This window comes from Odontesthes bonariensis, chromosome 3 (genome assembly GCF_027942865.1).
Source record: "Odontesthes bonariensis isolate fOdoBon6 chromosome 3, fOdoBon6.hap1, whole genome shotgun sequence".
NCBI classification, from domain to species: Eukaryota; Metazoa; Chordata; class Actinopteri; order Atheriniformes; family Atherinopsidae; genus Odontesthes; species Odontesthes bonariensis.
The window spans coordinates 45,962,213-45,989,742 of NC_134508.1; the positions used below are offsets into that span (position 1 = coordinate 45,962,213).

At 44.6% G+C, this 27,530-nt stretch overlaps 1 protein-coding gene across 1 annotated transcript in view; it reads right to left on the reverse strand.

The window, feature by feature from the left end:
* LOC142377627 (dihydropyridine-sensitive L-type skeletal muscle calcium channel subunit alpha-1-like) overlaps nucleotides 1-27,530 on the reverse strand; it is a 289,148-nt gene that overhangs the window by 98,000 nt on the left and 163,618 nt on the right. The window contains exons 20-25 of the mRNA XM_075461932.1: nucleotides 18,874-18,980; nucleotides 15,729-15,816; nucleotides 15,528-15,635; nucleotides 15,397-15,449; nucleotides 14,523-14,669; nucleotides 14,091-14,292 (exon numbers count right to left, since the gene is read on the reverse strand). Of these exons, the coding sequence (XP_075318047.1) occupies nucleotides 14,091-14,292; nucleotides 14,523-14,669; nucleotides 15,397-15,449; nucleotides 15,528-15,635; nucleotides 15,729-15,816; nucleotides 18,874-18,980 (705 nt within the window). The remainder of the gene's footprint in view (nucleotides 1-14,090; nucleotides 14,293-14,522; nucleotides 14,670-15,396; nucleotides 15,450-15,527; nucleotides 15,636-15,728; nucleotides 15,817-18,873; nucleotides 18,981-27,530) is intronic.

The following is a 27,530-nucleotide window of genomic DNA, read 5'->3' on the forward strand; positions in this document are numbered from 1 at the left end:
ATCATTAAAACCGCTCCCGGAATTGATGGCACGAACAGCAATGACAGAGGTCATTTGTGTTATGCTTCATGGCTTTTAATTGTGTGGATAGCAAATATGCAAGCTCACGGTGACTTTAACTTCCTAGGTGGTCAGGTGAAGTGTGTTAAGGCTCTGCTTGCTTGGATGTTGCTTTGCTTTGCTTGGATGTTTTGCTTTGCTTGGATGTTGCTCTGCTTTGCTTGGATCTCGTTTTGCTGTTCTTGGATCGGATCTTGCTCTGCTTTGCTTGGATGTTGCTCTGCTCGGCTTGGATGTTGCTCTGCTTTGCTTGGATCTCGTTTTGCTGTTCTTGGATCGGATCTTGCTCTGCTTTGCTTGGATGTTGCTCTGCTCGGCTTGGATGTTGCTCTGCTTTGCTTGGATCTCGTTTTGCTGTTCTTGGATCGGATCTTGCTCTGCTATGTTTGGATGTTGCTCTGCTTTGCTTGGATCTTGTTCGGCTTTGCTTGGCTCTCGTTTTGCTGTCTTGGATCGGATCTTGCTCTGCTTTGCTTGGATGTTGCTCTGCTCTGCTTGGATGTTGCTCTGCTTGCTTGGATCCTGTTCTGCTTGCTTGGATCTTGCTCTGCTCTGCTTGGATCTTGCTGCTTTGCTTGGATCTTGCTCTGCTTTGCCCTGCCGCAAAGCGCTGTCGCAATTGGCTGGCTGCGTTCCGGTATGGTCTGTTGGGGGGTTTGTTGCCTTTACAGCAAATGGAAGGCACTCCACCTGAGGATGCTGCTGTTCCCTGTCTGGCTTCCATGGAGCTCATGGAAAAGTCAGGAACTTCCTCCGAACAGAGCCATACCGCCAAACACAAATTGTATGCATTCAGAATAAGCTTCTGAAATTCATCTCTGTTTCTCGTCTCGTTTTGACAAGAGTGGTTCTGACAGAAATGGAGCACCGCGTTAGTTCTGGCAGACCACGTAGTCAACGCGCCCTTGCCTATTGGCTGACGCCGACCCAACCCCTATGGCTCCACAACCAGCTGCTGCTCGCAATTGGATGCTGGCATTTGGGGCACTTCATTTAAACTTGGTTTGCTGTCACTGCTTTTTTTTGCTTTCTGCTTGCACCCACCACCTCCCCTGCTCCACCGATTTTTCATTGCCAACACTGTCATACTGTTGTTCATTGTTGCTTGCTCTGTTCTAGGGGGTTTGTTGCCTTTACAGCAAATGGAAGGCACTCCACCTGAGAATGCTGCTGTTCCCTTACTGGCTTCCATGGAGCTCATGGAAAAGTCAGGAACTTCCTCCGAACAGAGCCATACCGCCAAACACAAATTGTATGCATTCAGAATAAGCTTCTGAAATTCATCTCTGTTTCTCGTCTCGTTTTGACGAGAGTGGTTCTGACAGAAATACATTAATGAATAAAAACAAGGAGTCAGGCACAAGGCAGGCTCTTGATATGAGTTATGAACTGTGACCAGGTTCTGTCATATTTGTCCTCTAACCCGTGTACTGTATACCTAATGTTTTCCAGAGCCAATCCCAACATCACCTCTCTAATCCAATGAACATAGGCAGGAGGGTTCTTCCCCTTCCAGTTCAATAGTATCAGACAACGGGCATGCAACGATGCAAAGGCAATCGCATTTTTGTGGAGGCGGGACAACTCTAGCTTGTCACTAACCACACCAAAGATAGCTATCAAAGGGTTAGTTTAATCAAGCCAGTACCTTTCCGGAAATGTTGCTGCTGCAGCTGTCGCTTAAGACGTGGTGAAGTTGGTTTGATATTGGATATTCGACAGATATTCACAATAAGGAAATAAGGAGTCTTTTTTTTCAAACCAATATCAAACCAACTTCACCACGGTCTGTAGCAGCAGCTGCAGCAGCAACATTTCCGGAAAGGTACTGGCTTGATTAAATTCATTCTGGACTCTATATTCGACCACATGAAGACCTCGGGACACTTCGGTTTGGCTTTAGGGACCCTCTACTCACTACCACGTAAGTGTTATGTTGTTTGGAGCTGTAGAAGAGGTATAAAAATAGCGTTTTGTAGCGGTGACATGATATGCCCCTCTGACTTCCAGGCTAACGACTTTTGGCTACAAACGGTCAAATCGAAATTCTCAAAACACATCCGAATGACATGATTTTGATGTCAACTCAACGTATGTACTCCCAACATCCCTGTGGAGGGGGGCGTGGTGCATCGGGTGCAGAGGGGAGGTGGAAAGGGCTCAGAGGACAGTGGGAGGGGAGATGATGGACACACCTGCACATCGTCGGCTAATCATTCTCCCCTTTATCAGTAGCGTGCTGGCCCGGGCGAGGGGTGGAAGGAGGGTGAGATGACCTGGAGAGAGACGTCAGCAGACAGGAGAGCCCAAGCAACTCACAGAAAAGACAGGATCGTCCCCTGCGTGCCGGCGAGTGAGCCGGGTGTCTTTAAATAAAAGGTCAAACTTCCACGAGTGGTCCGTGTGTGTGTTGGGGAGAACCCACGGTGGCACTAAACCTGCCACAACTGGCGCCTGAACGGGGACCCAACACACAGGATGACGGATCCACACCAGACGGTGAACACCTTGGCAGAAATGCTAAGAGAGGTGGCTAAGATGAGCCACGACCAGTCCGCCACAAACAGACAGCATCTGGCGGCTCTGCATACGCAAGCAGAAAAACAAACACGGCTGCTGGAGGCCATGCTGTCACAGGCGGAGGCAGGCGCAGGCACAGGCGCATCGGGACCCTCACTGGCAGGGATGACGATACATAAGATGACAACGGGAGATGACCCACAATCATTTCTCGAAATGTTTGAGGCGACGGCGTGTGGCTGGCCCGCGGCGGAGTGGGCGGTGCGCTTACTGCCACTGCTGTTAGGAGAGGCGCAGACGGCGGCGCTCTGCCTGCTCCAAAGAGGACCATCGGCGGAGGTTCCGGGGGACAAGAATGGAGCTGAACGACCGACCCTTCGTGTACGTGCAGCAGCTGAAGGATGCAGCAACCAGGTGGCTGCAGCCTGGGGGGTCGGCGGGAGAAGAACGGATGCTGGAGACACTGGTGGTGGAGCAGTTCATGGAGGGGCTCCCGAGCGGCACCTCCGCCTGGGTGCGGTGCCATCGCCCGGAGGACCTGGCAACGGCCATCACCCTAGCAGAGGACCACCTGGCCGTCCACTCACAGGACCGAGCGCCGGAGGTTCGGCCAGCGCCTGGTGGCCGTCCCACACCGGCATCCCGCAGGAGACCTCCTCAGGCACCCGGACCTCCAGTCAACTCAGCCCCCCGACCCACCCCGCTTCCCCGGGCTAACCAGTCTTCTCTTTTCCTCCTGCCACAGGGCCAGCGCGCTGCGGACACGGTCCTCAGCCCACAGACGGTCCCTCAAGCGACAGTGCAGGACTGCTGGAGGTGTGGACGGCCCGGACACTTCCGCCGGGAGTGCCCCCTCATGGAGGTCGGCCAGGTGATCTGGGTTGTCGGCTCTCCGGCACCCTCCGCCGGTCCAGGAGGGACGTACAGCGTTCCGGTAAGGATCCAGGGGGGTACACATCAGGCGATGGTGGACTCGGGCTGCATGCAGTCCATGCTACACCAGAGTCTGATTCGGCCCGGGGCTTTGATAGAGGCGAGCTGGGTGGATATTAAGTGTGTGCATGGGGATATTCACAGATACCCTGTTGCGTCAGTGGAAATTCGACATAAGGGGAAAAAGCATAGTGTAAAGGCTGCGGTTAGCTCCCGCCTGGCGCACCCTCTTATTTTGGGTACTGATTGGCCGGGGTTTGATAAACTGGTGGGACAGTGTGTGGGGGTGCGCTCACGACTGACAGAGAGTTGGGATATGTGCGCTGTGCTCAGCGGTGACGCGAGGTTGTCCGACACTGATGACGGGGAGGGGGAGCTCCCGGTTTTGACTCCATGGAAGATTTTCCACTCGAACAGTCTCGTGATGATACTCTACGCTTTGCCTTTGACCAAGTGATACGAATTGATGGTCATATGGTGCGCCCTGATGCAGCGTTAACATATCCACACTTCTCATTACAGAAGGACAGGTTGTACCGAGTGAGTCGTGACACTCAGACTGAGGAGACAGTTACCCAGTTGCTGGTACCGAAAAGCCGCCGGGAAATGGTTTTCCAGGCGGCTCACTACAACCCGATGGCTGGGCATATGGGGTACGAAAAAACACTGAACCGTGTAATGGCCCGATTCTATTGGCCTGGCATTAGAGCAGACGTGCGCCGCTGGTGTGCGTCCTGCGCGGAATGCCAGTTGGTTAATCAGCCGGCTGTCCCGAGAGCGCCGTTGCGCCCGCTACCACTGATGGAGGTCCCGTTTGAATGGATCGGGATGGACCTCATCGGGCCATTTCACCGGAGCACACGTGGATATCGTTTTGTGTTAGTCCTGGTGGATTATGCAACACGATATCCAGAGGCAGTGCCACTGTGCAGCATATCTGCAAAGAGTGTGGCGCAAGCGCTGTTTCAGGTTATCTCCCGAGTCGGGATCCCGAAAGAGATCCTGACTGACCAGGGCACCCAGTTTATGTCACGAACACTGAGGGAACTTTACGGATTATTGGGCATCAAGCCGGTTCGGACCAGCGTGTACCACCCGCAAACGGATGGCCTCGTCGAGCGCCTGAATAAAACTTTGAAGTCCATGATCTGTAAGTTTGTGCACGGGGATAGTGGTAAATGGAACAGGTGGCTAGATCCTCTGCTGTTTGCAGTGCGCGAGGTTCCCCAGGCCTCCACGGGATTTTCTCCCTTTGAACTGCTGTTTGGCAGGAAACCACGGGGGGTTTTGGACCTGGTTAAAGAAAGCTGGAAGGAAGGTCCAAGCCCCAGCAAAAACGAAGTTCAGTACGTCCTGGACCTGAGAGCAAAACTCCACACACTGGGTCGATTATCACGTGAGAATTTGCTCCGGGCCCAGGAACATCAGCAGCAGCTGTACAACAGAGGATCGAGGCTGAGACAATTTTCACCGGGAGATAAAGTGCTTGTGTTGCTCCCAACTTCCAGCTCAAAATTACTCGCCAAGTGGCAAGGGCCCTTTGTGGTCACACGGCGAGTGGGTGATGTTGATTATGAGCTTGTGCGATCTGACAGGGGAGGTGCAACTCAGATTTACCACCTCAACCTCCTTAAGGCATGGAGGGAGGCGGAGTCTGTTTCCTTGGTGACGACAATTGCAGAGAGGGATGAGTTGGGGCCCGAGGTACCAAAATCGGCCAATCCAGCCTCGCTCCGTTGTGAAAGCCACCTCTCACCGTCCCAGGGAGCAGACATAGCCCAGTTGCAACAGCGGTATGCTGATGTGTTCTCCCCCCTGCCAGGACGCACAAGCCTTATTCAACACCATGTTGAGACTCACCCGGGCGTTCACGGCCCTATCGGTTACCTGAGCACAAGAGAAAAGTGGTTCAGGCGGAATTGAAAGCTATGCTGGAAATGGGGGTAATAGAGGAGTCCAACAGCGCCTGGTGTAGCCCCATTGTTCTTGTTGTCAAGAAGGATGCGTCTATCCGGTTCTGTGTGGACTATCGCAAGGTGAATGATGTGTCACTGTTTGACGCCTATCCCATGCCCCGGGTCGACGAGCTCCTGGATCGCCTTGGCACAGCTCGATTTTTTACGACGCTGGATCTGACCAAAGGCTACTGGCAGATTCCCTTGTCTCCAGAGTCCAGGGAAAAAACGGCCTTCTCCACTCCGTACGGGTTGTACCAGTTTGTTACACTTCCGTTCGGGTTGTTCGGGGCCCCAGCCACGTTCCAACGCCTCATGGACCGGGTGCTGCGGCCGCATGCCGCATATGCTGCCGCCTACCTGGTTGATGTTATCATCCACAGCAACAGCTGGGCGGAGCATGTGCGGCAGGTGGCTGCGGTGCTCGAGTCCCTGAGGCAGGCGGGGCTCACGGCCAACCCGAAGAAGTGTGCAGTTGGACGGAGGGAGGTATGGTATCTGGGGTACCACTTGGGCGGCGGGCAGGTGCGTCCTCAGGTAGACAAGACAGCAGCAATTGCAGCCTGCCCGAGGCCCAAGACGAAAAAGGAGGTGAGGCGGTTTTTGGGGCTGGCTGGTTACTACCGGCGGTTTATCCCCAACTTCGCTGAGCTGACCAGCCCCCTGACCGACCTCATCCGAAAGGGTGCCTCAGATCCGGTCCAGTGGACGGAGCGGTGCCAGTTGTCGCTTGAGAGGGTAAAACAGACCCTCTGTGGGGAGCCTCTTCTCCACACTCCTAACTTCTCCCTTCCGTTTATCCTGCAGACCGATGCATCGAACAGAGGGCTGGGGGCCGTTCTGTCCCAGCAGGTGCGGGGTGTCGACCGCCCGGTGCTGTACATCAGCCGGAAGCTGTCCGAGAGGGAGGCCAGGTACAGCACCGTGGAGAAGGAGTGCCTGGCCATCCGGTGGGCGGTCGATGCTCTGCGGTACTACCTGTTGGGGCGGCCATTCACCCTCTGTTCGGACCATGCTCCCCTCCAGTGGCTCCACCGCATGAAGGACACGAATGCCCGGATCACCCGCTGGTATCTGGCTTTGCAGCCCTTTAAATTCCAGGTGGTCCATAGGCCGGGGACGCAGATGGTCGTGGCCGACTTCCTTTCCCGCTCCCACAAGGGGGGGGGAGTAGGTTAGGCCGGACGGCTCCCCGGCCTAAGTCGGGCGGTGGAGGCATGTGGAGGGGGGCGTGGTGCATCGGGTGCAGAGGGGAGGTGGAAAGGGCTCAGAGGACAGTGGGAGGGGAGATGATGGGCACACCTGCACATCGTCGGCTAATCATTCTCCCCTTTATCAGTAGCGTGCTGGCCCGGGCGAGGGGTGGAAGGAGGGTGAGATGACCTGGAGAGAGACGTCAGCAGACAGGAGAGCCCAAGCAACTCACAGAAAAGACGGGATCGTCCCCTGCGTGCCGGCGAGTGAGCCGGGTGTCTTTAAATAAAAGGTCAAACTTCCACGAGTGGTCCGTGTGTGTGTTGGGGAGAACCCACGGTGGCACTAAACCTGCCACAATCCCGTAAATTGATCTAAAGTGCATTTTACTCCGGATTATCCCTTTAAGGCCTGAATACAGTAAGTCTTTAGAGGGTGGAGATGGATACCCTGGCAAAACTCCGAACCTGAAGATATCTGAAGTTATAAGCCTTTGGTAAATTATGATCTTCACATAGAAATTCAAATGATGCAAAGCCATCATCGGTGAAGAGATCTTGAAAGTAGACCAAGCCACTTCTGTGCCAAACTGCAAATGCCTGATCTATTTGAGATGGTGCAAAAAGATGATTAAACATTATTGGAGAGAAGTTACATATATTTGTCAAATTAAAATGTTTTCTGAACTGACAGCATATCTTAACCCATTGAGGCCTGGAAAGCGTTGCCGCATTTCTACCTTTAAAGCCCGGGGCGCTGTTGCGTTATTCTACCTTTACGGCCGGGAAAGCGTACACTTCTTTTTTCCTGTATAAGGTTGTTTTGCACCAATTATTGACCTCTGCGCCAATTAAATGCATTATAATAGACATGTGAGAGTGTTGTCATGTTCCTCGTGTCATTGTTTTGAAGTTAAGTTACATCGAACAAGCATGGAGGACTTTCAGTGGGAAGACATTTCAGACGGGAGCGATTTTGAGGAGTTTCTTAGCTTTGATGGTGCTGAAGAACGTGCTGACCCAATTGATCGAGCTTAATGGCTAGCACATATGTTTGAGGATGACGATAAGGACGAGGATGATTTTGAAGGGTTTGAATGTGAGTGGAAGACTGACAATTACCACCGTAATCGACGGAGAGAATTCAACCGCACACCAGGGGGGAAAGTCGATTTACCTGCAGATGCCACACCGTTGCAGGCAGTTAATCATATTTTTACTGAGGAGCTTTGGGCACATCTCGTTTCCGAGACGAATAGATACAGTGACCAGGTACTTCAGACTCCAGCTCGAGCAAAGATGGCAAGGTGGTCACACGTAACTGTGCCGGAGATGAAAACGTTTATTGGAATGTGTATGGGCATGGGACTCCTTGTGCTGCCAGTACGAAGAGACTGGCAATAAAATAAATAGATAAATAGATAAATAAATAATTTAAATATAAAATTTTATTTTATTTTATTTTATTACTGTTTTCTAATTGAAAATAGTGCTGTTCCTGCACTTTACTTTTTATTTTATTTTATTACTGTTTTTTTTATTGAAAATAGTGCTGTTCCTGCACTTTACTTTTTACATTTTCTATTTTCGTGAAGGTGTATGTAAATAAACTCAATTTCCAAAGAAAGACACAATTTCTGAATTTCCAGAAAAACTTCAGGTTTTAGGGGGTCTTTCTGAAATCGCCCATAGGTTTTACAGGCATTCTTTTCCAGGCGTTTTAGGCCTAAATGGGTTAATCGAATTTTGGACCACCAAATTTGAGTTCAGTTCAGATGCTTTGATATTTAGTGAGAGAGGGGCAGTTAGGATTGAAATCGGGGAAACTGGGAGTGTAGCCCATATCAGCCCAGACCGGACCCTCCTTATCTGCGAACATGGTGATCCAGTATGTCAGCTTGACAACATTAGCTGCCCAATAGTAAAATAAAAAATTAGGTAAACCCAAACCACCATCAGATTTAACTCTCTCCATCTGGGCATTACAGTCATCTTCACTGCATTTATCCATCCTGCCAGTGAGAGTGGAAGTTTCGACCACCTATCCAAATCAATTTTGGTACGGTCCAAAATCGACCTGTAGTTATACTGAAAAATAGCTTTAATTGAACCTGCTATTTCTATTCCCAAATAAGTAAATTTGTCATTTTCAATTTTAAAAGGCAAATTTTCATAAGTGATCTGTTTCGCCAGATTATTCAAAGGAAATAATAAAGATTTTGACAAATTAATTTTGTACCCTGATATGTTACTGAATTTTTGGAGCCAGTGGAGAAGGTATGGCATGCTCTCAATTGGGTCTGATATTTGCAAAAGCAGATCATCAGCATAAAGCAAAGTTTTATGGTTTGCTTCTCCCCTGGATATACTCTTAATCCTGTCATCTGATCTAATAGCAATCGGCAGTGGTTCGATCGCAATGTCAAACAGGAAGGGCGACAGACAGCAACCCTGTCTTGTACCTCTGTGGAGCGAAAAATATTCTGAGATCAGGCCATTTGTCCTGACTGCAGCCATAGGTGTTGAATATAGGACTTTGATCCACTTACAAAAGGTGGGCCCCACTCTAAATTTTTCTAAAGCTGTGAAAAGATAGGTCCATTCGATTCTATCAAACGCCTTTTCAGCGTCAAGGCTTAGAATAACTTCAGGTTGTACTGTTGAATGGGGGGAAAATAACACATTAAACTAGAAAATTCCTAAAGAAATTTTGATGGGTGCCAATCTACTGCCCGTCCAATCGATAAACCCTTTAGTTTAGTTAAAGTCGAGAGTCTCCTGTCACATATAAACTTTGAATGAGGTCTCTGCGATGTCGTAAGGCTGAGTTATGGCTACTCCAAAATAGGGCAGTTTTTGGCATTTAGGCAAAAGTGCCTTTTATTTCTCTCCTATAACCATGAATTTTAATCCTGATGCATATGCCTGGAACAATTCCTTTAAAGTTTAGAGTCTCCTGTCCCATATAAACTTTGAATGAGGTCTCTGTGATGTTGTATGACTGAGTTATGAGGCCTCCAAAACAGGGCATTTTTTGGCATTTTTGGCTCATTAAGTGCCTTTCAATAATTTTTTCCATTGAATTTTGGGTCTCTGCGAGACCCAAAATTCCTAAAACATGTCTGCTGTAGACAGCCATGTCATTTGTATTTAGGTCCAGGTGTAAAAAAACAGGGTTTTTAGCATTTTTAAATGCATTTTTGGCTCGTTAAGTGCCTTTCAATCAATTTTTCCATTGAATTTTGGGTCTCTGCGAGACCCAAAATTCCTAAGACATGTCTGCTGTTCACAGCCATGTCATTTGTATCAAGGTCTGGTGTAAAAAACAGTTTTTATGCCATTTTAAATAAGCTTAAGTGCTCCATTTTGGCTTTTTCCTCCTAAGCAGTCTGTTTCAGCCCTGAGCAGGCTGTTAAGCTTGTTGCTAGGAGACAGCTCGTCAGCATGGCACAGGCTCCAACTGCCAGCTTCTCCAACTGACACAGACTTGTCCCTGCTTAAAATGGAGCATTTTTGATTTCCGGCTACTTTCTCGAACAAACGGTCACAGCTCGAAAAGTAAAGCTCGAATCCGTATCATTTTTGTACCGTGAGCGCCACAAGGGACGGCCGAATCCAGCGGTGTGATTTTCATTCGGCTACCCCCTCGGGCTCCTTTTAAATGGCAATTTTAAAATCACATTTAAACACTGATTTTAGGATTTTAGGCATTTATAATGGGATTTAGGGACGGAACTTTGCGCTCAAAGGCAATTTGTGATAAATGTGTGTGGCAGAGGTCAATGAGTGTGACATTGTGTGAAAGAGGACAAAAATACCTACGTTTTGCTATAAAATTTGTCCAGATCGGCCAGATATTTCAGACATGAGAGAGTTTTGTTTGACGAATCTGTGATTAATGATTTTTAGAGTGAGAGGTTGAGTGTGAGAGACGCCAGATCTGACATTTTGGCATCCTCAAACGTAAACTGCCGTCGTGTCCAAGCCGTATTGAATATATTCAAGCCCTTCTATTCGGTTATAGCCGAGAGTCTTGTGTCACTTACAAACTTTGAATGAGGTCTGTACGATGCTGTATGGCTGAGTTATAAGGCCTCTAAAAATGCCCTTTTCAAGCTCGTTAAGGTTCCAAATCGGCAGTTTTTGACTTTTAGATGAGGATTCCCTGTTTAAATTTTCCGACGTTTTCCCATTTTGCGGGAATTCCTTTTGACTAATGAGAGAGAAAAGTCATTGCACACTATTCCCGATCAATGCGCACCTAACGGTGCGCTTTTTATGTCGGTCGGACATTCGCTGCCAGACTAGTAGCGCGCCGAAATTTAGGGCGGAAACGGGAGAATAACTAGAAAGAGCTGTTCCTGCGAAACAGCTGTGAGAATGCATGAGCTGAATTACCTTAATAAAGAAAAATCTTAAAAAGCTAAAAGATTTGAACATTTTAAAATTTGAATGGTGTCTCTAGCTGAAAGTATGCAAAAGTAGTTAAGATTTGAAGGATTTGAAATGATCTGAAGGATTTGAAGGATTTGAAGAATTTGAAGGATTTGAAAGGATTTGAAATGATCTGAAGGATTTGAAGGATTTGAAGAATTTGAAGGATTTGAAAGGATTTGAAGGATTTGAAGATAAAATTAAGCTAAAAACAGTTGAAATGGCTGAAAGTATGCTTAAATAATTAAAAAAAAAAAAAAATTAAAAAGTGTGGTCTGACATGATGGGGATTGAACCCAGGCCGCCCGCACGAAAGGCTGTTAGTGTTACCATTAAGCCAATTGTTCTGTTAAACCGGAAGTGCATATAACCTACTTAAAGACTACACAGACAGACACAGAGCACAGCTGCTGCAGCCGCGGGACAAATCTGAGGCGCAGACTGTCTTCTAACGCGTCTTGTGAGAAAAGTTGAGCAGCTAGAAAAATAATTTTAACACCATTAGAAGCAGAAGGCTTAGAGGAACTTAGCAAAGTAGTTTTACATCTGTGGAGTCAACTATATTTAAATCGAAGCAGTTTGAAACACTTGAAGCTGATTCAAAAATGGCAGATTTCCTCAGAATTTGAGAAGTTGTTCAAGCTTAAAGGCTCATAGTTCAAAATCTGTCCATGTCAGCCAATGTAACTCCTCTTTAGGAGTTACATTGGCTGAAAGAGGACAAGTTTTCCTACATTTTAAGGTATAATTTGTTTCTCTCAGTTAAACTGTATGAAAGTTATAGTAATTTGTTTGAAAAGTTGAAACTTATCAGCACTGCTGAATGTCTCACTCTAAAATCCAAGAAGGAACTTCATTTTCATATTTTTTAAACTGTCATATTTCAAAATTGGCTGGATATTTTTAAAAGATGAAACAATTGGTAACAGGTGAATGTCTTATGAACATTTTAAAATTTGAATGGTGTCTCTAGGTTAAAGTATGCTGAAGCAGTTACGATTTGAAAAGATTTGAAGGATTTGAAGGATTTGAAAGGATTTGAAGATAAGGATTTGAAGAACTTAATTTTCATATTTTTGAAACTGTCATATTTCAAAATTGGCTGAATATTTTTAAAAGATGAAACAATTGGTAATAGCTGAATGTCTTATGAACATTTTAAAATTTGAATGGTGTCTCTAGCTGAAAGTATGCTGAACTAGTTAAGATTTGAAGGATTTGAAAGGATTTGAAAGGATTTGAAAGGATTTGAAGATTTAACATTAGTTTCAATGGGAAAAAAGTTGAACAAAAAGCTTAATATCTTAAAAAGTTGAAAAGTTACAAACACCAAAAATACATTCCCATCAAGAGCTGAAAGAGCTGAACATTTTGATACCAAATTTGTTGAAATAGCTTAAAGTATGCTGAAGTAGTTGAATGCCGAAAAACGGCGGAAGAATAATAATAATACGGAATAATACGGAATAATAATAATAAAGAGAAACAGGAACTTAATAGTGAGAATGCTTAATGCATTCTCACAATAATCTGGCACAGGAGTAAGATGTTTGCCTAATGCCTTTGGCATTTGGCACCCATAATAATCTTCTCATATTAAAAAATGATTGCCGTCCAGGAATGAAGCCTGTTTGGTCCTCATTAATAATGGTAGGAATAACAGGGTCTAATCGTTTTAGTTAAAATTTTATAGTCACAGCACAGAAGACTTATTGGCCTGTATGAGCTACACTGTACAGGGTATTTATCTTTTTTTAGTGAAACTGAAATTGTGGCCTGGGAAAGCATTTTAGGCAATTTTCCATTGGCCAAACATTCCACACAGCCTGCTTTTCCTCGTCTTTGCTGCTCAACAAACCTAAAAACTTGAATCAGAGATAACGGGTACTTAAATGGTACTTCTGATCTTTCTTTGTCTTTCTGAATGTGCTTCCATTAAAAGGCCATTTTAAGTCACATGGCAACAACGTTGCAGCAAATAAAATAAGAGAATTATGCAGTCAGAAAACTGTTAGCTGTGCAAAGTAGTGAGTTAACACCTGCCTGCTGTTCGTGTCGAGCTGCGCAAAGCTGTAGATGTTTAACTTCACCCTCAGCAAGTGCATTTAGCTCTGACACTGTCACATATTAACATGGAAATGAGTAAAATTTCAGAGGAAATCAAGAAAAAGTCTTTAAATTGATTGATTATTCTCTGATATACAGACTAACTATCAGTGCCGAGCCCACCTGTTGGTAAATTGAAACTGAATCTAAAAACACATACAGGCTATTCTGCGTCACCAGCTGTGTGCATGGTTTCCATGGCAATGTGATGCACAGCCTGCCATTAGTTTTACTGTAACTGCAAAGCTTCTTTGGAAGCTGGCTACAATCATTAAGAATATGATGGTCCATCCAAAAAAAGCTTTGAAACATTTCAAGCAGCCGCTGATGGGAGCACAAACTTGGATTACATTTGATTTGGCGGCCGTGGCTCAGTGGTTAGAGTCAGTCATCCAATAACCAGAAGGTTGGTAGGTTGGATTCCCACTCTCGCCACTCAAAAATTGGTGGAACTGACAGCTGGAGGGGTGTCAGTCCACCTCCTTGTCACGGCTGAGGTGCCCTTGAGCAAGGCACCGTACCCCCCATGCTCCCCGGGCGCTGTGAATGGCTGCCCACCGATCCAGGTTGGAATCTGTCTCTGAGTGTGTGACCCTGTGCATGTGTGTGTCAACAGGTGCCAAGCTGGATGGGTTAAAAGCAGAGGACAAATTTCGTGTGTATGCATGACCAATAAATCGGATCTTAAATCTTAAAAATTCTTAAAATGATGATGAAGGTTGAACAGAGTCGTCGACTCTGTTCAACCTGATGCGAGACATGATGCGTCTTTTTTACCATTCTTGTTTATTGTGTATTTTTGTTTTTTCTTTAATTGTATCAGACGCACTGTCAATGGCACAGAACAATTTTCTGCAAAGACAAATAAATAATCTATCTATGAACATACCTGATTTTTGTCCAGCTCACAGTTCTTATACTCCTGTTCTCCTTGCTCCTGGAAAGTGACGATGACGAAGCCCACAAATATATTCATCATGAAGAAGGCAATGAGGATAAGGTACACGATAAAGAAGATGGATATGGCCACTCGGTTGTTGTACACAGGACCTTTATCTTCCAAGTTTGAGTCAATGGCTTTATATAGTATCCTAGGCAAATGAAAAAAAAAATCCCACTGACAACACGTTACACAAAAAGATCACATGAAATCTCAATCAAAACCTTAATGATATCACAAAATATTAAAATGTTGATTATGCATATATTCCACTCTAGTGAATGATGAGATGCTTCCTACAGCAGATTACTAAATTTAAAACTTTTTTATAGCAATTCATGAATCAATCAAATATCTGATAGAGAACAGATCATTTCTCACTTTGGCCATCCTTCAAAGGTAGATATGGTGAAGAGGGCCAGCATGCCATTGAGGATGTTGTCAAAGTTTAGTTCAGAGTTGATCCATTCCCTCGGATGAACTTCCATCTCATGAAGAGCTCCTTCCTGGTACTTTATATACCAACCTCTGAGCCACAAAGTGGGAACAAAGAACAGGAAAGATGGAGCTACAACCAGTTTTAAGCCTGACCTTTGATGGATGAAGACTGTGCAAAATCTTGAACTGAAGGAGAATATGCATAATGCATACAGATATTGAATGTACACCTGGGAGGATAAACCTTTAAGGGTTAAGGACACAGTCAAATGATCAGAAGATGGATGTAAAAAAGTGAAGAAATAAAGAACTCATAATCATAATTGGGGGCGTAAACGTTGGCCATAATTAAGGGAACATTATACAAGACCTCAATAGCCATTACACATCTAGTCAGGAGATTTAAGGGTGACACTTGATAAAAACAAAGGGGCGTATTCTTATTTATTAGGTTCGCAACTCATCCAGATTCAAAAGGAAAATTTGAGTGGAAAAAGCTGACCCACCCACCCCTTAGATAATCTGAAATGGGACTCCTCTAAAAACACAACACTTTTATATACATATAGTATTATTTTATTTTTTTTTCAATGTTTTTCTTACTACAGTGCCTTATTTTCCTAACGTTGTATATTGTGTTTCTATATTTGATACTTTTTATTTCAGTTCCTTATTACCTAAACTGTTGACTACGAGAGAGCCTCTGCACAAGAATTCCAATGTGTCTGCACTGTTGGTTTATGCACAAATGGCAAATAAACCCTTAAATGTTTAGTAAAACAAATTGAAAAACAAAGAAACACACAAAAAAACTTACTTGCAGGTTTCCTCAGTCATCTTGTCTGGATCAGTGCAGGCATAAAACGTGCCCTGGGAAGGCAACATAAGTAAATGTCATATTGATATAGTAAAGTGACAACGGACATTTTGTTCCCCTTCCCTTCTCACTTTGAAGAGTTGGACTCCAATGCAGGCAAACATGAAATCCAGCAGCATGGTGACCAGTACAATATTTCCAATGGTCTTGATGGCAACAAACACACACTGAACCACATGCTAAAAAGAAAAAGATATTGCAATTACAATGGAAAAATGGGTTTCAGCAATTAGAAGAAAAAATCTGAAAGTCTATTTACAGATATCTCATACTTTGAGTCCTTTGGCTCTGTTGATAGCCCTCAGAGGCCGGAGTACTCTTAACACTCTGAGAATCTTGACAACTGAGATGGCGCTGGATCTAGTGGATACAAACACATTTTGTCAAATCCAGGATTTAACAGCATAAAGATTAGAACTATTTCTGTAATATCTGGTTACAATGTAATCTCTTCACACTGTGACATACTCCATGTGTATGGGGAATGATCCACCTGCTTCCATTTCCGCTTGTGTGTGAATGTGTTTTCAAAAAACAGCACCTTAAAGACATGGTTGGTAATCCTGTTCAGAAACACATTTTGTAATACTGGGTGAAATGGTCCGTCTATCCTGAGAGAAATCTATACAAGATGTATTTAGAAAAAGGGACGAAAATAATCAGACCTCTGTGGCAGCTGCAGGACTGAGAAAAAGCTGACCAATCCCGCTGATCTCGGATTGGAGCGCCTACAAAAAACCAATCAGATGCCTCTGCTTTCTGCCTACGCCCCCCTCTGTCGGCTCCCTGCTCCGTGTGCGCACGCGGTTCTACCGGCTTTGGATGAAGCACTGACGGAATGGGGAGGGGGGGTGGAGCTTAGAGGAGGGGCCACTTTCGAATCTTGCTAGCTCTCTTGCTAGCTCTCTAGGATTACCTACCATAGCTTTAACTGGTCGTGCCTTATGGTTTACCCATAGTCTTGGTAAAATTCAAGCATATTTTTTTTCAGTTTGACTTTTTCTGGAGGGACGATTTTGTGATGCAAATGTATTACTCTTTTGAACGCATATTGTTTTGAGAAGCAAAACGCTTTATTTTTTTAAACCCCAGCCAACTAGCCGGACTACATTCATCAACGCCAAAACGAGGCTGGAACTCGGCTCACAGGACGCAGCAGGGGGTAAGAAGATGTTCATAAATTATGTTGCTGATATGGGATGTCATACAGCTTCATGTCAAAAGAGGCGAACTATCCCTTTAATCAATAATCACTTTTTTGTTCCTTCTCAGATGGATACAGGTTTGAAACAATGGCAAAAAATAGGCCTGATGTTCTTTAGGGACTTTTTTGTAGAGGGTGCATTGACTTCTTTCACCACACTCCTCTAAAATTATTTAGGAATTTGCAGGCCCACAGGTTTGCCCAGAAACACCTCCCATTTTTAAACTGTGCCCCATGAGCATAATAGATTACACTCTGGATACAAATCCTTCTACTCAGGGTAGAATTGAATACATATAAAGGAAGATACAAGCGACTGAGTTGCCCTCTTGGGACTCAACCAAATTAAATTGGGAACAAGATCTTGGGACTTAACTCAACAAGGATATATGGCATATAGGATATATATTTCCCACTTTTTCCTTCTGCATTTGACATGGTCTCATTCAGTGTAAGACTGTGCATAATTTACATTACACAAATGATAAACTCTATAAAATATATTCAGGTGTAAGAGCAGCATGCCCTCTCAGCCCAGCTACAGCAGGCTATATGTTTGGGTCATGTCCTTCTTTGTTTAACTTCTGGAAACACATTTATGAAACTTTCCCTTTTTGGCTTGATCCCACTTTAGAAAGATATTCTCTCTCCCTCCTTTAAGAACTGGATCAAGAGTGTTTTGTCTATGTTGCCACTTGAAAGGTTGAGGTATGGAAGGGTCAGATCCCAGCACAGATTTGTTGCTACCTGATCCCCATTCACTGAACATGTTTAGAGCCTTTCTTCTATGAGAACCCAACGCAGTTCCATGCACTCTGAACATAGATGCATTTGTTTTTTTTGTTTTATTCTGGACCTTCTTGGAAAGGGGATTTGTTTACATCCTGCAATTGTACAGTTTTACTGAATTTGTTTCACAATGTTTTATTTTGTATCTATGTTTGTTCAAAGCTGTATAATTAAAGCTTAAAAAAAACCAAAGCAATAAATTACCCCCTCCCCAAAACATCTATCCCTGGCCTAGTGTTATGGAGCTTGTTAAGCCCTCTCTCCTGTTCTCTAAACCCCCAAATGTTGAGGTAGATGGTCATCCTTCCTGGTTCTGGTTCTGCTGGAGGTTTCTTCCATTTGAAAGGGGCTTCTTCTCTACCCTGCCATTCACTCCCCCTGGATTGTCACATCAGTGAACTGAGGTGGAGTGAAGATTTGATTAAATTAATGAAATACCGTTTTTTTCTTTTTACATACATTGTGATGTATGTAAAAAGAAATGATGTGATACAAATTTGACATTTACATAAGTGGCTGGGGACGGACATGTCTGGGCTTCTCTGCTCAAGCTGCTGCCCCCGCGACCCGATCCCCAGAGAAGCGGCAGATGATGGATGGATGGATGTGTTTCACCGAGACATGGCTGCAGGAGCATATACTGAACTCCTAGCAAATTCCACACAAAAAAAAAACCAGCTGAGATTAGAACCAGGAACCTTCCTGTTGTGAGACAGCAGTGCTAACCACCACATCACTGTGTCACCCAATTAATTCATTAATTATCAATTTGTTTGTTTGTCATCAGTAATTAGTTCTGTAACAATATGATTTCCCCTCTGTGATTAATTCTTATTTAGTTCAATTGAGTTACCTAAAGACAGTAATTAGAAAACGTATTCTTTAAATTTGATTACTTCATTTTCCTCATAGCAAATCAATCTGGACTCAAAGACTATAAAAATGGTCAGATAAAACAGGGTTCTTTGTCCACCTTCTATGCCATATATTACAACAAGATAAAGTGTTTGTTGATGAGATGTTTTTGTAAGAAAAAAATAAATCAATCTGAAGATAAGCTTCAAATGTTTTACTAACAAAAACTTAGAACAGATGAGAGAGATCTGACTTTCAATAATCCCCAATCATTGATCTTCTTTTAGAATTGTAGTCTTAATTTTTATCAGGTTCTCTACATTTCTTCCTCGTGTTTATTTTTACATTGATTTAACTGAGGATTTCAGGAAACAGGGACAGTCCTTGTGGGTATTTGGCATATTTGAGAGGGGAGACACCAGTGCAGAAGCTGCAGAGAATCATAAAAGACTGAACCCTTTCTCTTTGTGAAATACATGAAGTAGTGGAGGAACAGTCTTCAAAGATGACAAAGAACAAGAAGTTCAGTTAATGAGAAGTGATGAAGCATCATTTCAGAATCCACTTACTCCATGCCCATGGAGAGAAGAGATACACTGACCACCAGAAGATCCAAGATGTTAAAAGAGTTCCGACAGAAGGACCCTTCGTGAAGAATCGCACCGTATGTTGTCATCTGAAAAAGAATACTTGTTGTTGACTATGAACGCCACAACTGGACTGAAGAAGACATTCGATATGTACAGCACCACCAAGACATATATATAAAAATATAGATATCTATATAGCTATATAGATATATCTATATATGTATAGACATATATATAAAAATATAGATATATCTATATATATCTATATATATATATACATTACACTATACATTACTCACAAAAAGTTAAGGATATTCGGCTTTCGGGTGAAATTTCAGGATGAACCTAAGATGTATTATAACCTTTTACAGCGACTTAATAGCGACTAGATAATGTAGTGGTAAGATTTCTGCCCTTCATCTGGGTGACAAGAGTTTGAACCACCCCATGCATGAAAGGTACTACTTCCAGTAGGGGTCCTTAGGCAAGACCCCTTTATGCTACCTGCCTATCTGAGATATGAGTGTAAGTTGCTTTGGCTAAAAGCGTCTGCCAAATACATAAACATAAACACGGGTGAACTTAATGTGACCTCCTGTAAACTTTTGAATGCACATGTCCAACTGTTCAATGTTTTACTTTTTGCACAAGTTGCTGTTCTCTAACAAGGAGCTTAACGGCAAAATTCCCAACAGGTGATCCATGAACCGACCAATACATTTCCTGACTCAATTAGAATTGGTATTTAAACAGTTCTCCTCATCACGCTGTTCACATTTTGACATCATGAGACCAAGACAACACCTAACAATTGATCAACAGTACCTCGCCATTGCGAGGCTTCAAACAGGATGTTCTCAGACGGATGTGGCCACTGAGCTTCGAGTGTCCCAGAGTGTCAACAGGTTGCAACAGAGATACAGAGAGACTGGAAGAGTCACAGAAAGGCATAGAACTGGACGTCCTGGGGCAGTCGGTGGCGTAGTGGGTTAAGCAGGCACCCCATGTACAGAGACTATAGTCCTCGCTGCAGCTGGCCCCGGTTCCAGTCCCGCACCGGACGGCCCTTTGCTGCATGTCTTCCCCATCTCTCTGCCTCCTGCTTCCTCCGACCGTCCTATCCATTAAAGGCATATAAAGCCCCCCCAAAAAAAAAAGAAAAAAAGAAACGGATGTCCTTTGGCCACGTCCCACACTGATGACACTTCATTGCTTCATTGTGAGCACTGCCCTGCGGAACCAGATCATGAATGCCACTCAACTCCAGGCACATTTAAGGGAGGTGAGAGGCACCCAAGTGTCAGGCCATTCGAAAGCGTTTACATCAGGGTGGTCTGCATGCTAGACATCCTGCAAGGGTACCTGACCACACCACCAGGCACAGATTTCATCGTCTTGCATGGGCCAGGGAGCATTTACGCTGGGCGAGGGACCAGTGGGACTCAGTGCTGTTCTCTGATGAAAGTCGATTCACGTTGAGCAGAAATGATGGCCACCAACGATGTTGGAAACGTCAAGCAGAGCGCTGTGCATCAGCCACTGTTATCACTAGATGAGCCATTGGTGGTGATGGTGGTGTTACAGTGTGGGCATGCGTATCTAGTCAGTACAGAACTGCCCTACACTTTGTGAATGGTACAGTGACAGGCCCATACTACCTGAATAACATCATTCATCCAGTCATTGTGCCCCTGCATGAACATGAAAGGCCTAATTTCATCTTCATGGACAACAATGCTCAAAACCCGGTATCAACTGTAAAGAGCCACACAACATATTCCTACACAGTCATTTACAGATTAGTAAAATAACACTTCCCTTGCTCGGACAGTTTTCATAAGTTCTTTGTCTTACTGGGATCAATGGGAAGGTCTTCATCAAGATCAGCTAGCAGGAGTGCAAATAAAATTCACAATTTCTAGCACAGGTTTCATTATTTGCTCCATATTCAGCTTCTGGGATACAAGGTGCTCTTGATGGATGATGCAGTGGAATGTCCAAAAATCTGGGAAAACGATCATCAGCTTTACACAACCCTACAAGGCCATTTGCGGATCCCAACTTAGATGGTGCACCATCGGTAGCTATTGCAGTTAATTTGGATAATTGCAAATTTGTTTTTTCGACAACAGCCGTGAGTGTCTCTTTCAGGTCGATACCCCGGGTCCTTTCTTTTAATGGCACAATGTCAAGCAACTCTTCTTTGATTGTGCAGTTCTCTGACACAGACCTTATGAATACCGTCAACTGTGGCTTGTCTTGAACGTCAGTCAACTCATCCAAAACAATGCTGAAATATGGAAATTTTTTGAGATCTGTGTACAACTGTGCCTCCAATGACATGTTAATGTCTGATATTCTCTGCTCCATGGTATGCCGTGACAGTTGCAGGTCGGAGACAGAACACTTCGAGTTTCAATTTTCTGGAGCTCGGATAGCAACAACATCTTTAAGGCACGTCTTTACAAATTCCCCTTCACTGTACGGCCTCTTAGCACGAGCAATGTTTCTTGCCAGCTGATATGATGCCAATGTGACGGTCTCTGAGTGTTTTGTAAATTTGCAGAAAAGATATGTCTGTTTTTCAGCCTGATTTTTCAAGCTGTTTACCTTGTGCTTACGAATTGCCGAGTCTTTGGGGAATTCCTTCGCTGTATTGGGATGGATAGAGGAAAAATTATGCTCCAGGTTTGAGGCTTTGAAGTGAGACAGGGAAGTTTGACAAAGTAAGCAAAATGGTCTCCCATTTCTTTCTATGAAAAATATGACTCCTCCCATTCGGGTGAATATCCTGTTCTTCTCTTCGTATTTTCGCTTTGCTTTTCGTTTTGCCGACTCAGCCATGATGATCCCGTTGTTGGCGCTAGTTTAGCAGCCTAGGCTGTGTTTACATCTGTGCTACATTCAGCGAGAGTGGGAGATTTCTGTATTGCATTTGCATTGTTTGATTGTATTAATTATTGGGAACTGTTTTTTAAATCATATTTGAACACATTTAAAAATAATAAAAAATAGTAAAGAGATGAAAAGAAAGAGCTGCAAAGGAGCCATCAAAGAGTTGCATGCGGCTCAGGAGCCACAGGTTCGCCACCCCTGGTGTAGAGGCTCGTAACTCTGTACCCCAGAACTTCAATGACCTGAGGGCCGCCCTTCAAGAAGAGTGGGATGCCATGCCTCAGCAGACAATAAAGCCGGAGTTATAGTTGACGCGTCTGTCACGGCGGTGGCGGACCGTGACGTCAAAATGACGTTTCAGTCCTGGCGCTTCCCTTGAAAAGACGGCGCAGCGCGGTGTCGTGCACCAGTCGATTTTTGTAACTTGGCGGCGCCAACAACGACAGACCGGATGGACCGATGTGAGACCAGGCTCAGTGAGGAGGTGCGTTTGTACAGGCAGCTGTACGAAACTGCAGTGAAACAGCACAAGGAGCACGTAAACTCCCAAAACTGGTGCACAGAGATTGGCAGAACTTTGGGGAAAGAGGGAGAGTTCTGTAAGAATGTGTGGAAGCAGCTACGGGACAGATACGTGAAGGCAAAGAAGAGGGCAGAGACTCTGTTGATGCCGGGGGCTTCAAACCTTCACCTCTGGGGCTTCTGGTTTGGCTGTGATGGAGTAGACGCACGTTGAGTCTCGCTCCAGCAACTATTGTCAATTTCACGTTTTAAAACCCCGAAAGTCACAACAAATAGTAGTATTCTGCTCACACCACCTAAATATGTTGACGTATGTGACCAGACAGAATGTAAAAGACCAGGGTGCTAAGGTCAGTAGCGCACACGAGGCAAGTGAAGAATTTAGCATGGCAGCCATTGTTAATCTTCTGGAAAAACACAGACAAGCCCTCTCCGCTGATTTCAAAGCCTCCATCTCAACACTCGAAACAAAGCTGGACCATGTCTACACCACAGTGTCAGACCACGCTCAAAAGATAGTCTCTCTCGAGGCAAATGCTACTTTACAAGACGAGCGCTTGCTGACACTGGAGACATCTTTTGCTGCACTAACTGAGAGCAATGCTAAGCTGTTAGCTAAAGTCAGCGACTTGGAGTCCCGAAGTCGGCGGAACAATATTAGAGTGGTCGGTGTACCTGAGTCAGTGGAGGGGCCACAGCCCACAGCCTTCTTTGCAGAGCTGCTCATGGAAGTTCTCGGCGAAGGCGTGCTGAACTCACCGCCAGAATGTGACCAAGCTCATCGCACACTATCCGAGAAGCCGAAGCAGGGACAGAGAGCACGGCCCGTCATTATCAGGCTGCACAGGTACCAGGTGAAGGAGAGGATCATACGCGAAGCCCGGGCCAGGAGAGGCAAGCTACAGTACAGAGGTTCCCCCATCTCCATCTACGAGGACTACGCACCGGAGGTAGTAGAGCAACGCCAGAAATACCGAGGGGTGATGTCGGAGCTCTACAGCCTGGGCTTCAAACCCGCATTGCTATTCCCTGCCAGGCTTGTCATCAGGATGAAGGATGGGGAGAGGAAGAGATTAACCTCGGTCTCTGAGGCTAAAGGCTTCATAACATCCAGCCGCATAGAAGATACTACAGCAACTACTACAGTAAGCCCACCGCATTGAACCACTGCTACGCTAAGTGGATAACCGTGAGTTATTGTGTTGCCATCTGTATAACTGTGTCTCGACCAGCCCCGGTCGAGCCTGGAGTTGATCTTCAGACCGCGTCATTAGTTGTCTCAGTCCTGTATTGCTGGTAGTCTGAATGTGCACAGTTTTGAACAAAAATCACTGGCTGGACATTTTAAGACATTATCTGCACGTTGACTTGATATCCACGGTACTCCAATATTTTTGAATTCCTTCTTTTAACGTTTCTTTCTTCTCGTTTACACTATTTTGAGAATTCAGTTTATCTGCAATCGCTTGTGATACATAAAGGAAACTTGTTCACGTATCAGATTGCAGTCGGTTTTCTTTAAACAATAAGGTTTGCATATCTGCTCTGGAATACAGTACTCGATTTGCTTATTGATGTTTTTCTATGTGACTTGTGGGGTCATTTATTGTTAATGCAGGGGAAGAGACCCTGGAAGCTTAGTTCAGCTGTTAGCTGTGAGCTGGAGAGCTCAGATGATGCTTCTTGTTATGGGGTAGCCCTCAGGGTGGTCACAAATATTGTTTTCTTTTAGTTGTGGTTTATAATATATATATTTTTGTTGTTGTGTGGGTTTTCTTTCTTTTTTTTCTTTCTTTTTTCTTTTTTTCCCTCTTCCTTACTTCTCAATTCTCCCTCCCCACTCTCTCTCTCTCCATTGCAGTACAGAATACGGGTCATGCAGTTTCATTCTAACTTGTCACTATTGGTTCTCTGGTTAATGTTGTGAAGACAGATAAGGCTGTGCGTCTGATTTCCTGGAATACTAAGGGCATGAACAACGCGATTAAAATTGGTAAGATCCTGACACAGTTACAGTACCTTAAAGGGGACGTGATATTCTTGCAAGAAACGCATCTCAAAACATCTGACTCCCCACGTATTAAAAGGGCGTGGATGAGTCACTTATTCCATTCAAAATTTACAGACAAAGTTAGAGGGGCAGCCATCATTATTCATAAAAGGGTCCTGTTTGAGCCAACAAATGTAATTCTAGATACTGACGGCTGCTATGTCATGGTCTCGGGCACGCTTCAGAATATACCAGTGGTCTTAGTTTCAGTTTATGTGCCGACCTGGGACGATGACCAATTTTTTATGAGGCTCTTTGCAAAAATTCCAAATGCTGACAGTCATCGCATTATCATAGGTGGGGACTTCAATCTGGTGCAGGATGTGACCCTTGACAGATCTTCCCCTACACAAACCAAATCAGCAAACATAGTAAAAACGTATGCATCGCAATTGGGAATCTCTGATCCCTGGAGGTTTAAAAACCCCCATGGTAGAGCTTTTTCTTTTTTTTCCCATGTACACCACACATTCTCCCGAATTGATTTTTTTCTGCTTGATAACAATCTCCTTGACTGCGTGAATGCGTGTGAGTATCACCCAATAACTACTTCTGACCATGCTCCTACCACAGTTGACATTAGTTTTCAACGGGATACAACTCCACGTTCACGATGGAGGTTCAGTTCGCACTTGCTGTCAGATAAAAAGTTTAAAGATTTTGTTGCAATTCAAATTCGTTCTTACATAGAGTTTAATGACACCCCTGATGTCAGCAGTAGCATTCTGTGGGAAGCGCTTAAAGCCACTATCCGTGGACAGGTGATATCTTATATTTCCCAAATGAGAAGGACTGAACGGGTCAGGCTGGCGGAAATTGCAGAGGAACTTCTAAAGGTCGAGGGGACCTACTCCACCTCTCCATCCCCCACCCTCTATAAGAAGGTGCTACATTCGGAACATGACCTGTTACTGACACGTTTGGTGGAGAGACAGCTGCAACAATCAAAACAATGTTGTTACTAGCCCCCATCCTTGTGAGAAGGTTCAATGACTCCTTTATTGAAAGCGGGTTGCCAATGACCTTGTATGAGGCATCTATTTCACTGCTTCTGAAGAAAGATAGGGATCCTACCTCCTGTGGAAACTATAGACCTATTTCACTTTTAAACCTAGATTATAAGATTCTGGCAAAGGTTCTCGCCCTCTGCCTCCAAGGTGTGATGTCATCAACAATCTCATCAGACCAAACAGGCTTCACATTGGGGAGACATCCATTCTTTAACACCAGAAGGCTGTTGAACATCATATTCTCATCCGCGTCAGACACTCCTGAAATTGTAGTGGCGCTTGATGCAGAGAAAGCTTTCGATAGGGTGGAGTGGGGATTTCTATTTCTCATTTTAGAGAAATTTGGCTTTGATTCTAACTTTATTTCTTGGGTTAAACTTCTGTATGTCACCCCCTCTGCTTCTGTAAATACTAATGGTGTCTACTCAACTTACTTCCCTCTCAAATGTGGGACCCGGCAGGGCTGTCCACTCTCACCTTTGCTGTTCAATATAGCCATCGAGCCACTAGCTATCTGGCTTAGACACCAGAACGAGTTTGAAGGCATTTCTCGTTTTGGTCTACTTCACAAACTCTCCTTGTATGCTGATGACCTTCTCTTATTTGTTTCAAACCCTACATCCTCCCTCCCCTCAATTTTGTCGACTCTGGATCAATTCGGACACTTATCAGGGTATAAATTGAACATTCAGAAAAGTGAGCTATTTTTTGTTAACAATTTGGCGAGATCTATCCCACGATCCGTATTTCCTTTCAAAATAGCTGAAGAGGGATTTAAATATCTGGGGGTGTTTATTACCAACTCCTTCAGGGAACTCTTTCAGAAGAACTTTCAGCCGCTATTAGATAAATGCAAGTCAGACTTGTCCAGATGGGCTGCCCTCCCCCTGTCCCTTGCAGGCCGAGTTAATCTCATTAAGATGGTCATTCTTCCGAAATTTCTGTATCTTTTTCAACACATTCCAATTTGCCTTAATAAATCCTTTTTTGTTAATCTCGACCAGCAACTTAACACTTTTATTTGGCCAAATAAACCAGCCCGTATTAAAAAAAACATTCTTCAACTTTCTAAACCCAAAGGGGGACTAGCAATGCCAAATTTTCGCCACTACTTTTGGGCCTGTAACATTAATAAACTTATATACTGGCTTCATGGCGAAGGTGCAGACACCTGTCCACCCTGGGCTCACATTGAGACATCATCCTCTTCTTTCTCCCTACATTCTACGATCTGTTCACATCTCCCCATAAGTGCCCGTGGTGTTTCACCTAATCCGGTCGTCACCAACACAATCAAAATCTGGATCCAGTTCAGGAAGCAGCACGGCTTACATAGGGCCTCGACTTTTGCCCCAGTTTTGAACAATCACGCATTTCTCCCATCCCGCTCTGACCCTACATTTCGTGTATGGTCAGATAAGGGCCTCAGAACACTTAACGACCTGTATGAAAACGGTGTTTTCACGTCCTTTGCATCTTTGTCAGATAAATACAACCTACCTAATAGCCACTTTTTTGGTACCTTCAAATGAGACACTTTATTCAAAAGCAGTTCCCATATTTCCCAAACCGCCCTCCTGAAGCCGAAATAGACCAATTACTGTCTCTCGATCTGCGACAAAAGCGACTGATATCTGTCATTTATAAAAAGATTGCACTTCTGATCCCAGCCTCCACTGTGTCGCTTAAAAATGTGTGGGAAGAGGATTTGGGGGTAGACATTACTGATGTTCAGTGGAGAGACATTTTAAAATTGACTCATTCTTCATCAATTTGTGCCAGGCACGGTTTATTACAGTGGAAGGTGCTTCACAGAACCCATTTCACGAACGCTAAATTAGCAAAAATATATCCAAGTCACAGTGATGCCTGTAACCGCTGTAAACAATCCCCAGCCGACCATATACACATGTTCTGGACGTGCCCGAGGCTAACCAAATTTTGGTCCAATATATTTCAAACTCTCAAACAGGCTCTCAACACAAATCTGGAACCAAACCCCCTGACTGCCCTCTTTGGTCTCCTTCTGTCCAAAAATCTCCCCGTTTCTGCACAGCGTGTCATGGCCTTTACTACCCTGCTTGCCAGGCGTAGCATTCTCCTCAAATGGAAACAGGTTTCTCCACCGACTCACAACAATTGGACACGGGAAATTTTAC